This window comes from Hyposmocoma kahamanoa, unplaced genomic scaffold, assembly GCF_003589595.1.
Source record: "Hyposmocoma kahamanoa isolate Upper Pololo Valley unplaced genomic scaffold, ASM358959v1 66, whole genome shotgun sequence".
Lineage (NCBI taxonomy): Eukaryota > Metazoa > Arthropoda > Insecta > Lepidoptera > Cosmopterigidae > Hyposmocoma > Hyposmocoma kahamanoa.
This window is the reverse complement of record NW_020653854.1, coordinates 10,946,234-10,958,303: the sequence shown is the minus strand read 5'-3', so window position 1 is coordinate 10,958,303 and position 12,070 is coordinate 10,946,234. Positions and strand designations below refer to the sequence as shown.

Below are 12,070 nucleotides of genomic sequence, written 5' to 3'. Positions count from 1 at the left end.
TCCTGACCTACACGAGACAAGCAAGAAGCTAGGACTGCTGCTTACCAATATACTTACTAATCAGAATTGTTTTAAATAAATTGTAATCAACAGATGGACTCAATGTGGTGACGAGTTTTGAATACTTTCCGATGTGTAATTATGGTTACCTAACAATAAACAATATCTTAACTGGTAACATGGTGAAAGGTTTTGAATATTTTCCAATGTGTAATTATGGTTACCTAACAATAATCAATATCTTAACTGGTAACATCATATGGCATAATTTTTGTGAAGCATAGAATTAAAAAAAAAAACTGGAGCAAGTGACTTTGACCAAAAGTAAGTAAGTAGTGTTTGATGCATAGATGAGTATAAGTTTTATTTACAAAAATTTCAGAATAGGCAGTATATAAACAGACTTCAGAATTTAACATTATATTTCTGTAAGTACTCAGATGCATAATTTTAGTTTTCGTTTCATAAAGTGTAACAAGGACAGCTAATCATTTGTGTCTTTACTAATTGAATACCTACCTAACCTTCAGTAACGTACAACGCATCGACGAAAGGAATGAATGAAGAGACAGTTTGTGACCTAGAGTGATTGTGATGAATGACTCTGATGACGAGTTCGATACTTGCTCTAAAAGGGGGCATTCATTATCCTGCAATGCAGTCCGTCCGCCGGGTAATGCAGGATTATGAATGTAGTTAGTCACAGCGTACAAGCAATCCCGCAAACCTGCAAGATTTCATAAGTGGGCCATATGTAGGATAGTGTGTGAGCAGTCTCCTGCCTGCGCGGCGGACTGCCATGCCAATGCCAATAGGCCGTTTTAGGTTTGATATGATCCGAAACAGAAAAGAAATAGTTTTAGAAATTATTTGTTAGTTATTTGTTTAGAAATTGTTTGTTACAAGGAACAATTTTTGGCTTGGCTATCCAAAGATGCCTTTTGCATAGTTCTAATTAGTAATTCGGTACCTTTTCCGACGCAATCATATTTAAGCTAGATTCAATGATTCTTGAGATTGAACTAACCTCTTGTAAGCCGGCGCTCCAACTACTCGTTGGTATCGTGCACAACATTTATAGTGTTAGTTAATAGTATGATGTTCGCGAAAAATCGCCTCCAGTGCTACGGAACAAGATACGTCAATGTGTATGATGTACTGTTGACGTATAATACCTTAAAGTACAGAAACTTCAGGAGCACAAAGTAATTTTTAATCAGATTTGTCGATAAATATTATTCTTCCATCAGCATACAAAATAAGTATAATTACATTGTTGTTTGTTTACTGGTCTACCAGTGTAATTACACTACACAATAAACACTAAAAACCACCCTTCTCTAATAAACTTATATTTATTTTTCCGAGGCACAATAATTGTTATTGTGAATCGCAGGTCGATGGCCTTGAACAAAAATAGACGTGACGGTAATTTCCCTCATACACAGTGCCAACATTCAGAAATTGAATTCTTTGGGGTAGCCGTTACACAAAAAAGTTAGTGATACCGCATATATAAATTTTCCCTATATCTGGGTTAAAGCTAAGCGCTTTGCACACGACGTATTTTATACGTGCCGCAGCGCGTATAATATCGCCGTAGCTGCGCTACAGTGAATCGATTCAAACGCGTGCAAACATCGCATTGCAAGCAAGAATCTTATTATAGAATTTCATGTAGTTGCTTCATTTCAAAAAATTACTGAAATTAACAAACAAAACTAACATTAAAACTATCATTTATCAAAATGCGCGATACATACGCGCGTTTATAGTTAGTAGAAATTAATCATATAACCGTACAGTGCTTTCCTAATAGGAAAATTATCAGGATAAGGAAATAATTCGTTTACATAATTTTTTTGTTCAGTACATTTTTTTAATCTAAATGGATTGGTATGCTCTTGTCTTTTGAGTAAAGCATTAATGTTCTTTTTAATTTTCTTGAGACGCTATAAATAATAATGATTTACACCCGAAAATCAAGATAAAATCAAAGAAATATTAAAAAAAAGGCAATGTATATACAGCAAGAAATCAGGAAATACATGTATCATAATGGCAACTGTTATTATGTATGATAAGCTCTGACGTTCCAAAGTGCAATCTACTCACTGAACATAAAATCCAATATTGATTAGTTTTGTCTGGCACGTACAAGGTCAGATAATAAAGTACTATACATGTGAAACAAAGAAAATTCGCGCAGTAAACATTGCGATTGAGAAGTGAATTGTAAAACGTTCGTACTAGTTTATTGAAATAGTGAAGTGTTAAACTAAAAAGGAGATACGTACTTATTTCTGTTCTAAGTATAAAGTTTATAAAAATGTCTGGAAGTGATGAAGATATGAGTGCGGACGCGAACATTTCAAGTGGGTCTGATACGTCTTACTCGCCCCCATCGCAATTGGTACCGCAGCTTACCGTGCCATATCATTCACCGATAAATATGGATATATCTTTGCACGGTATGGTATCCATGGTTTTCATTAGTACTACGGTAACTCATAAACTATATTTTTTCCTAAATTTTTCTTTGTCAAAGCCTCGAGTTCAACCTATTGAGAATTGCGCCATCTTGCCTAATTTTGTGAGAAACAACATTTTTTACTGACTGTTACTGTAATGCGCGAGCGCATTGCAAATGTTTCCGCCATGTTGTTTGGGCCGATTTCAGTCCCTTTATTCTTCGATTAGTCATTATAGTCATTCCATTCATCCTTGTCACATCATCGTCACATACTTTTGAGTGAAATTTAAGTTGTTTGACTGACGTACATATCATAAATTATTGTATAATCATCTAATCTGTCGAGTATTTAGTTAAATACCTATAAATTGTAAATGATCCTGAGGAAATGAGCATGGCAGAGGCAACAAAAGGTAGTTTTTATGTTACAGATGGTATGGTCTAACCAAGTGGTTATATTCAAATCAGTACCTATATTAGAATCCTAATGTCCGTTATCTTATATTATTATAAGTAAGTACATTCAGCCGCAGGTTAAACTGTACCAAATTTCTACAAATTTTTTATTCGTATATTTATTTGTTTTAAGTGACGCAAGTCACAATTTTCAAGAAAAAAATTATGGACAGTTGTGTAGTTTCAGTTGCAGCCCAACGTTGTTTCTTAGTTCTTAAGTGGATTATAATGATATTGATAATATTAATGATGTAATACATATAATTATTACTAAATCTCAATGTATTACACCATTAAGTAATAATCTGTACTATTTATAATTAGCTGTTATTTCTGTTCACGCCAACTTTATAGGTGCTTCCTAAGGTTTTCAGTTACTTTTTAGTTTAATACTTTGTGCTGTTGCTTCATTCCGTTGCATTATTGTCGATAAGGCTCATCCATATGTGACAGTACTGTCGTCCATCGTTCTTTATGTCGCCGGTTTTGTCTGCAGCTAGTCTTTTGGTGGTCTCTGTTGGATTCACTCTAGCTGCACGTTTTCAACTCACAAATATAGCTGCTTTAGCTAGGTAACAAATGTATACACACTGTAAACAAACGGAACTGTTGTAAAGAAGTCACGAATAAGCGGTGCCAAGTCTGGATTAAACGTAACGAGAACGTTGAATACAACGATATTCATAAAATTAACCTTATGGCAGTAATAGCAAATGCGAAGAACGGGGCTATAAAGGCAGTGATGTGTGTCTGAGAAAGCACGAGTAGTGGTACATAATGCTGTGATGGTTCCAACGCTAAAATATGGGAGTGAGTTTTGGGTATGGCAGAAGAAGCACGAGAGTACAGTGAATGCAGTTGAAATGAGATCCCTCAGAAAAACATGTAATGTGCGGATAGGTATGTGACAGAGTGAATATTGTGATCCGTGAACGATGTGGTTTGAAAGTCGGTGTAGTGACAGAAATAGAAAAAAAATCCCGAGGTGGTCAGGGCACATGGAGCGGATGAATGAATGTATTTTAACGAAAGAAATATACACATAGAACTAACGTGGAAGGCAACTTTGGAAGAGAACGGCTACGAAGAACTTTCGCAGATCAAATTGAAAGTGCCCTTAAAAAAGCTGGGGTGCATAGTGATAACAATAAGAGGGCCTGTATGAAAATATTGATGAATGTTAGTGAGGCAAGGGAGGTTTGCTAGGATCGAGCTAAATGGTGATCGTCGTATAGCGTGAGCATACATATATGAGGTATCTACTCAGAAAACAAAATCAGACACCGCTATTTTGATATATTTAGTTTTATTTATATTTAGATGCAGCAGAGCTCCTTGTGAGTGTTTGTTCAACGAAAGTACTGCGACCTTACCCATTTCTGCCGCCAAGCAATAATGAAAGCATTGCTTTCGGTTTTAAAGGGTAAGGGTGCTCGTGAAATTACATGCACATGGGAGTTTTCAATTTATGTCTCAAGGTGACGGGCGCAGTGGCATTGCCCCTCAGATCTATGTGATTTATAGCTCCGAGTGGCACTGCAACTGTTATGGATAATCGTCTCGCTTGCCACCAGGCGGCACGATTTGTTCGTCGTAATTTATTTTTTTGTAATATTAAGTGACGGGACGAACAAATTGTGCGCCTGATGGTAAGCTACACGCCAGTCCACAAGAGTTGCAGTGCCACTCAGACCTTGGAATTGTAAAGATCTGAGGGGAATTGCCACTGCGCCCGTCACCCTGAGATATAAGTTGACAAGTCCATGTGTCTGTAATTTCACCAGCACCCTTACCTTTAAAAACCGGCACACAGTAATGCTCAGATTACTGCTTGGCAGCAGAAATAGGTAAGGTGGGAGTACTTCCCTGGACGAACTCTTTCACAAGGAGCTCTACTGCTTCTAAAAAATCATAAAAAAATGGTATCATAAAGAACTGTTGTGCCACAACCGCGTAATTATGAAGGGGACAATAAAATATGACCGCTTGCTCAAGTTTGACTACCACCACATAAATACCTAACCGCACGCTGTTCACCGCTCGGTAAGATTACTAAGTAAATTGAGCAAAAAGTTTTGGGTACAATACACTAGGCATTGAGTATATAACCAGAAATAGAGACGAAATGTCATTTAATATGTTTGAAAACTATTCTGCCAAATCATTACAGTGACAACTGCGCTCCGTTGGCCAGCCCGAATTCGAACAATCGACGGGTGTCGTCAATTGTTTCACTTCAAAAGTTTAAGTTGAACTTTGCTATAATGGACGAAAATTTAAAAATTACATATTTAATTACTGATGAAATATAATTCGGTGTTTTGTAATTAGATGTTTTGCTGTCTGTGTGGGAAAAACAGCAAAACATCTAATTACAAAAGAAACGGAATGGAACAGCCCCACATTGTTAGTGATATTATATTGTCCACTATTATTATCTTTATTACAATAAATACAGAATATTTTTGGAATATACCGAGACCTACACACAGGTCAGTTGTTGGCGCTGCATTATTTCAGCTTTCTAATTTGTGATTTCAGCGCAAACGAGAATTGATATTTAAAAGTAATATAAGGCCCATTTGCCTGATGAGTTAGTTGCCAGAGATGGATGGCCCTTATTTCGTCTCTGTTTCTGGTTATATACACGACGACACTAGGTAAACACGCCGCATAGTCTAATTTGAATATACACTTAACTGTTTGTGTAGTCACAACCTGTAGCTATGTCATAAGTAACTTCCATATAAATGTTTACCAATACAGACATAGAAGTAAGTTACATTTGTTTTTTTACCACATAATTGGTATGTAGGGTCTTACCCTGAAGTATGCAATATGTCGTCATTTCAACCCATGTTTTAACAATGTAAACTAGATGTGTCCTACAGTAGGAATTTTTGTGTCAAAATCTAGGGGAGCCGAATCTACGAATTACAAATGAACCACAAGATGCAAGGTTCCGATACAAAACTGAGAGGGAGACAGGCACTCATGGCAGTCTACGAGGAGTTACGCCTGGCCGTAATGGGAGCAAGTCATACCCGACCGTTGAGGTAAACTAACTTGGAATTTTATCACGAGAGAAATAATTGTAACTCACGAGAGAAATAATTGTAGGTCATACAAATTTTTCTCCTGACCGTTCTCGTAACCGTTCGGCCAGATGCAGTTTCAATTTTTTTTTAATTGAGCTACTAACATACATGTACAACTCCTGCAAGCGGCTTTTTTATATCTTATTTAGTAACAGTACAGCTCCTTGCGAGACAGTTCGTCCAGGGAAGTGCCACCTTGCCTATTTCTGCCGCCGTTCCGGCTTAGAAGGGCAAGGGTGCTGGTGAAATTACAGGCACATGGGACTTGTCAAGTTATGTCTCAGGGTGAATGGCGCAGCGGCAGTGCCCCTAAGATCTTTGCGTTTTAAAGCTCTGAGTAGCACTTCAACTGTTTTGGATTGACGTGTCGCTTACCACCAGGCGCACGACTTGTTCGTCCCGTCACTTGATATTATAAAAAAAAATTTTCAGTTTTAGTGTCAGTTAAAAAAATTTTTTTTTTTCAAAGAAAAATACTTTAAGTGCCACTATCTCGAAAGTCACCAAACTGCAAATGACAATGATATGATTTGTAGTTTTAATGTTATTGTTGTTACTTTCTGATATTACTTCTTTTTTAAATTCCACAACATGTTGAGGGTCGATGTCGTGTCAGTCTTCAGTATTGTGGACCATATCATATTAGGCTAGACTGGGTATGATTAAAACTTATCGCTACTTTTATACAATAACGCAGTATTGCGGAATAATACGATTCAGAAGTAAATTATTTAGTACACACAACGACGGCAAGCGAAACTTTGTCACGAATAAAGCACCCATTTGCTTACGTCAAAAAATTGTTTTGAAGATGCTTTATTTATGATTAAATTTTCGCTTGCTCTATCCGTCGCTGTATGCTTACTGCAAAATAGTAGTATTCGCAATACTAAGTAATATTAACGATAATGGTGCCACCACCACCATTTATCGTTAATATTGGTGGCGGATGTAACATCTCTAAATGCGTGGGATTCAGCAATCATTTGCTCTATCGGTCGTGTTAGAATTTTGTGATCCGTTGCATTCGATTCATACAAACGTTAGCTGGTGTTTCAAATTTTGCGCATAAAAAATTAGATATAATATAATATTCAGTTATAAAATAATAAAACAACTTTAGTACCATCTTTAGACCATAAAAAACACATTTTACTATCTATTGCATTCCAAACAGAGAAGTATTCACAAATCAGGGTTACGAGTACAGAGTACCTATTAACGTTGTAATTGAATCATATTGATATGATTGAAATGAACACTTTTGTATGTGACTGTAGTCAGTAATTAATATTACTCATAGTAAGTACCATTACATTGCGTTCTATCTCAAGATACATATTAAAACTTTAGAATAAAAGAATAAAAAAACTAAAAATAAAACGAGTTTATTTCAGATAACACAAAGATCCATAGAATGATAGTAATACAAAACTTTTATAACTATGTTAGTATTACAAAAACTTATTTAACTATGTTAGTATTATAAAACTTAAATAATTATGTTAGTACGTAAACTTAAATGTAGAGAGGACCAGTGCCTTAAGAGACCACTGTCCCATCTATAAGCCACAACGTTCAGTAGTCTGTGGCGTCTGGCGCGCAACCTGCTGCGCATTGACGCTGCGCAGTGCTTACGCAATGACGCACAGAAATCATCATCGTTCGCGTCCGCGAACATCTCGGACGCGCTACAGTGACGTGGCAGCCGCAACAGAACCCTGAAGGCGTCATTGTACTGAACACGCATTGCGTTAAGAGAGCGTTGGGTGTACCCGCTCCACAAACTACAAGTATACAACGATGTACAGTACGCTTTGAATAATGCATTTTTTACTTGTGCTTTACATCGACTGAACCTGCGCGCTATCATATTGGGTCTAATCGCTAAAGCTCTTCGTTCGTTCGTATAAATCGTCGGCTACTTAGTGCCCAAGATATTTAAAAGAGGTCACCCTGTTCAGTTGTTGACCATTAAGAAGGATGGGAGGAACATGAGATGGACACTTACTTCCTGCCTTAAAAATTATGAATTCGCTTTTTTAAATATTCGTGCGAGTTTCTTAGGAATTTAAACTCGTCAAGCTTCTTCCAAAGTAAGTCATAATTGACGAGATGAAATGCTTTGGAAAGATCTAAAAAACACGCTATACAGGCGAGTGTAATACTCAACAGCTTGCCTCAAACATATGATCGGGCGATCATATGTATATATATCATATATCTCTGTTGATAGACCAGCACGGAAACCGAACTGAGCATCGTGTAATTTTAAGCATTTGTCAAATTGCACGTTACGCAGGCCGTCAAGAACCCTCGCAACAATTGTTGCCAGAGAAATAGGTGTGTAATTCGTCTTGTCAAATATGTCACCGGTTTTATTTTTGACGATAGGAACCACCACAGTTTTCGTCATAAACATAGGCAAATAAATATACGTGTCCAATACACAGGTTAAAAAAACATAGATAACACTCTAGGCAAGTGCGGCCCGGCAAACTGCAAATGCTCGACACTTAAGTGGTCATGACCAGGAGACTTTTCGCGTTTAATTTCCTTCAATATTTTAACTACGTCTTTCGCTACAAAACGAATATGAAGGTCACTTCCATACTCGCCGTCGGGCACTCGCCTCCCGATGCTTTTGCCAATAGACGATTTCACATTAAAATGTTCTCTAAACATGTTAGCTATGCCCTTTGGGTCAGATATACCATCGACACTGAAAGAGAGCAGGCCTTGCTTCCATTTTCTTGGTGTGCTTCCAAAAGTTGCGGAAATCGTTTTTGCCATGATGCGTGGCGAGTAAATCCATTTTTATTTGTTCTTGATGCTTTAAACTCACCTTAGTTTGGATTTCAATATTTTTCGACTAGGGCACATCGCGTTATATGCATACCCCCTGTGGGGCAACCACACAGCATCCAATTCTAATAACAAAGCCTAGCCTCCCTGTGGGCCTCACTAACATACATATAACTATGTTGATTACATCGAATGTCAGCGATTAATAAAATTAAGGACACTAACTTAATAAATATTTTTTTTACGTTCACGCATTCAGAAATATTTAAGTATGTTACGGTAGCAGAATTTCCGCGATATCATTAAATACTCTTAGATATATGAAAACTACTAAGATTGACTAAAGAATTCCTATTGTTCCGAAGTTTTTAGAGTATCAAAATTGTCTCCTCGAACTGTTTCAAATGATCTAGGTATGAGGTCGATAGAACCACATTTCCTTATGTTCTTTATAACGTTATTGTAGCTTAACTGTTTAAGATAAAGCCCATAAAATATATTTCATTTTGGACTTGAATATACTTACGTGTATTTCTGGAAGTGATTTTATTTTTTATTATTATTATTTTGTAACATTTTTAGGGAAACCAACAGCGTATATGTATAAATAGTTACAAAAATAAATATTAATGGCAATTACAAGTTTCCACAGATAAGTTAGACAGTTAAATTTTACGTTAGAACTGTACACAAACACTGAGAAGAAAAAAAAAAAACAAAAAGAGAAATTCTAACTTGAATTACCTTTTATGGAAAAGAATAAAAAAACTGATTACTAATATGATATATTAGCAATCATCGCCTTGTCGTCGAGTTGCGGACACCAGCCCGTTACACCAAGTACCAAGTACCAAGTATTAGCAATCATTAGTAACCACAGATTATATGATGATAATCGACCCCGGTCTATATTGTGATTGTGGTTTTACGTTTATTAACTTTTGTCTTTTGTGATACGTGACTTTAGTTGAGAAACTACACGAAAAAGGCAAGAATAATGTGTACCCTGGTGCAAAAGGACAATACTGACGAGCACCCACACAGTTTGCACGACGAGGACGAAGTGAATGAGGGCCAGCCGTGTTCCGCTGTCGTACCTGTTGATAATCACTACGCAGTGGGGTCAGTTGACGTTTATTCTATTTTTTACGCTACAAAAACTATTTTTAAGGCTGGGACACAATAGTTTTCAAAAAAACCCGCCGCTTATAGCTGCTGTTCAAGAACAGTAGCCTAAATAAAATTTGTATTGTATTCAGAATGTGCTAAATTTTATTGTGAATAAGACACTGAGTTTGTTTTGAGCCAATGTATAATTCGTCGTCTTTGCGCGTGACATACGCCTCAGTTTCTTTTTAAACTGTCTTCCTGATGAATTACATATTTTTGAGATGGGCCGCTATTCTAGAAAACCAACGATATTTTATACCTCCGAATACTTCTGCAATTGGATTGGTCTCATACATTACTTCTGAATCTAGGATAATTGACGATGAAATAAGCATCCCAAGTTCATTCGATCCTTTGGCTTGTTTTCAACAATTGACAAATGGACCCCTTGTGTTTTAAAGCACATCCATATGAAACTGAACTGGAAGGTAGCCGGTTTTATCTGTTAGGTAGTGTAGCAAAATGTAGATTAGTTAGGTCAATGTTTAGGTAAGTTTATTTTGAAATACCTACACGATATGTAGTTGTATTCGATGAATTCAAATATGACAATCTTATGCGAATGGCAACAACCGTTCGTTTTTCAAAACTAACAATATGTTCATTATTTATCATTCTTAGTTTTGCGGGCTTGGGTATCATACATCGTCCAAAAAAGGATATACCCATGTGGCTGTTCACAAAATTTCGAGAAAACAACAGTGACCAAATTACCGACAACCAGGTACGTTTATACATATTTCATTTAGTTTACTTTAAGTGTTGAGAACACAGACATTGTCGGTGGTAGAAAATCAAAAGTACTTTGTATACATAATACGTCTACCCCACACCTACGACCAACTGTATGATTAACGATGTAGTGTTTGGATTCGACACTCTTTCCAGTTAGTAAATGATTAAAGAATAAATAATAAACTGGACCATGCACGATTTATATTAATTTTGGATTTTTAATAGCTCTTGGAGCAAAGCAGAGTGATGGCAAAGAACATTGACTTGAACGTCGTAAGACTGAAATTCAGCGCTCACGATTATGATACGAATGAACTAATTTGCTCACCGGTGTACTCGCGACCAATACTCAACCTGAGTAAGTTACTTACTAGTATATTGTAATTTATTACTTTTGTGTTGCTTCTATGCGTGTCGTGTGTTATAATTACTACTTGTAACTATATTCATTCGAGTAGAATGACGAGACTAGTCCGTTTACATTTCTTGCATTCTTTGCAATAAATGTAAATTCTACCATCCAAGATACGCATTGGCTACTTGAGAATTGAAAGTAATTTGATTAGTGTTATTGCAATTTTAATTAGAAATACAGTGTAGAATTTTGATGTTATGAAATTATTTTTTTTTTTTTTTCAGAAAGCGTTGCCACTAACCAATTGGCTATAGAGTACTACAAACCAACGTCTAGCAATGTCAGAGGAGGTGAAGACATGATGTTCTTCACATCAAAAATTAGTAAAAGTAAGTAAAAGAGAATTACTAATAATTGTTAATTTCTTTTTTTCGTAAATTTGGGTGTAATTTGTGGTTGTCTGTGTTTGTATCCATACCACTTGCGACTCAGGGTATCCCTAGTTTATGATAAAGGCTATGAAAAAAAAATTACAACACAATCTGTACCTGTCTCGACGAGCAATATTTAGTGTATGTGCACATTTGACTATAATATGTTTACGGAATGTTTCACATAAAACCATATTAATTTCTTTAAAGTTTTACTATACATAAATAAACGTAATAAGGCAGTTTAAGTTAGTATGGTTAGGTATGCTTGTTTTATTCAGAAAATTCACAATAGTGTGCGCTGAGCGTGATTGAGGCTATAACAAAGCTTATGTCTGAGACTCATTTAGTTATTATTGTCTTCATTTATTTAGTACAGAGTAATATATAATACAGATTTATTATTAAGTAGTATTAATTTATTATTATTAAATAATATTATAATAGATGTATTATATCAATATAATGAGATGTAATATAGTAGATAAAGGTTCTCGAATTGTGTGTGTGTGTGTGTGTGTGTGTGTGTGTGTGTGTGTGTGTGTGT

At 36.1% G+C, this 12,070-nt stretch overlaps 1 protein-coding gene across 3 annotated transcripts in view; it reads left to right on the top strand.

Moving 5' to 3' along the window:
- Positions 1–2,383: 2,383 nt before the first annotated feature.
- Positions 2,384–12,070, top strand: part of LOC113231877 (nuclear factor NF-kappa-B p110 subunit-like) — a 34,851-nt gene continuing 25,164 nt past the window's right edge. For 2 of the 3 annotated variants that reach the window (XM_026466416.1, XM_026466418.1), the window contains exons 1-6: positions 2,384–2,471; positions 5,846–5,985; positions 9,800–9,954; positions 10,624–10,726; positions 10,963–11,095; positions 11,377–11,481. In XM_026466416.1, coding sequence (XP_026322201.1) covers positions 2,453–2,471; positions 5,846–5,985; positions 9,800–9,954; positions 10,624–10,726; positions 10,963–11,095; positions 11,377–11,481 — 655 coding nt within the window. In that variant the 5' untranslated portion in view covers positions 2,384–2,452. The remainder of the gene's footprint in view (positions 2,472–5,845; positions 5,986–9,799; positions 9,955–10,623; positions 10,727–10,962; positions 11,096–11,376; positions 11,482–12,070) is intronic. The other variant, XM_026466417.1, reaches the window with a different exon arrangement.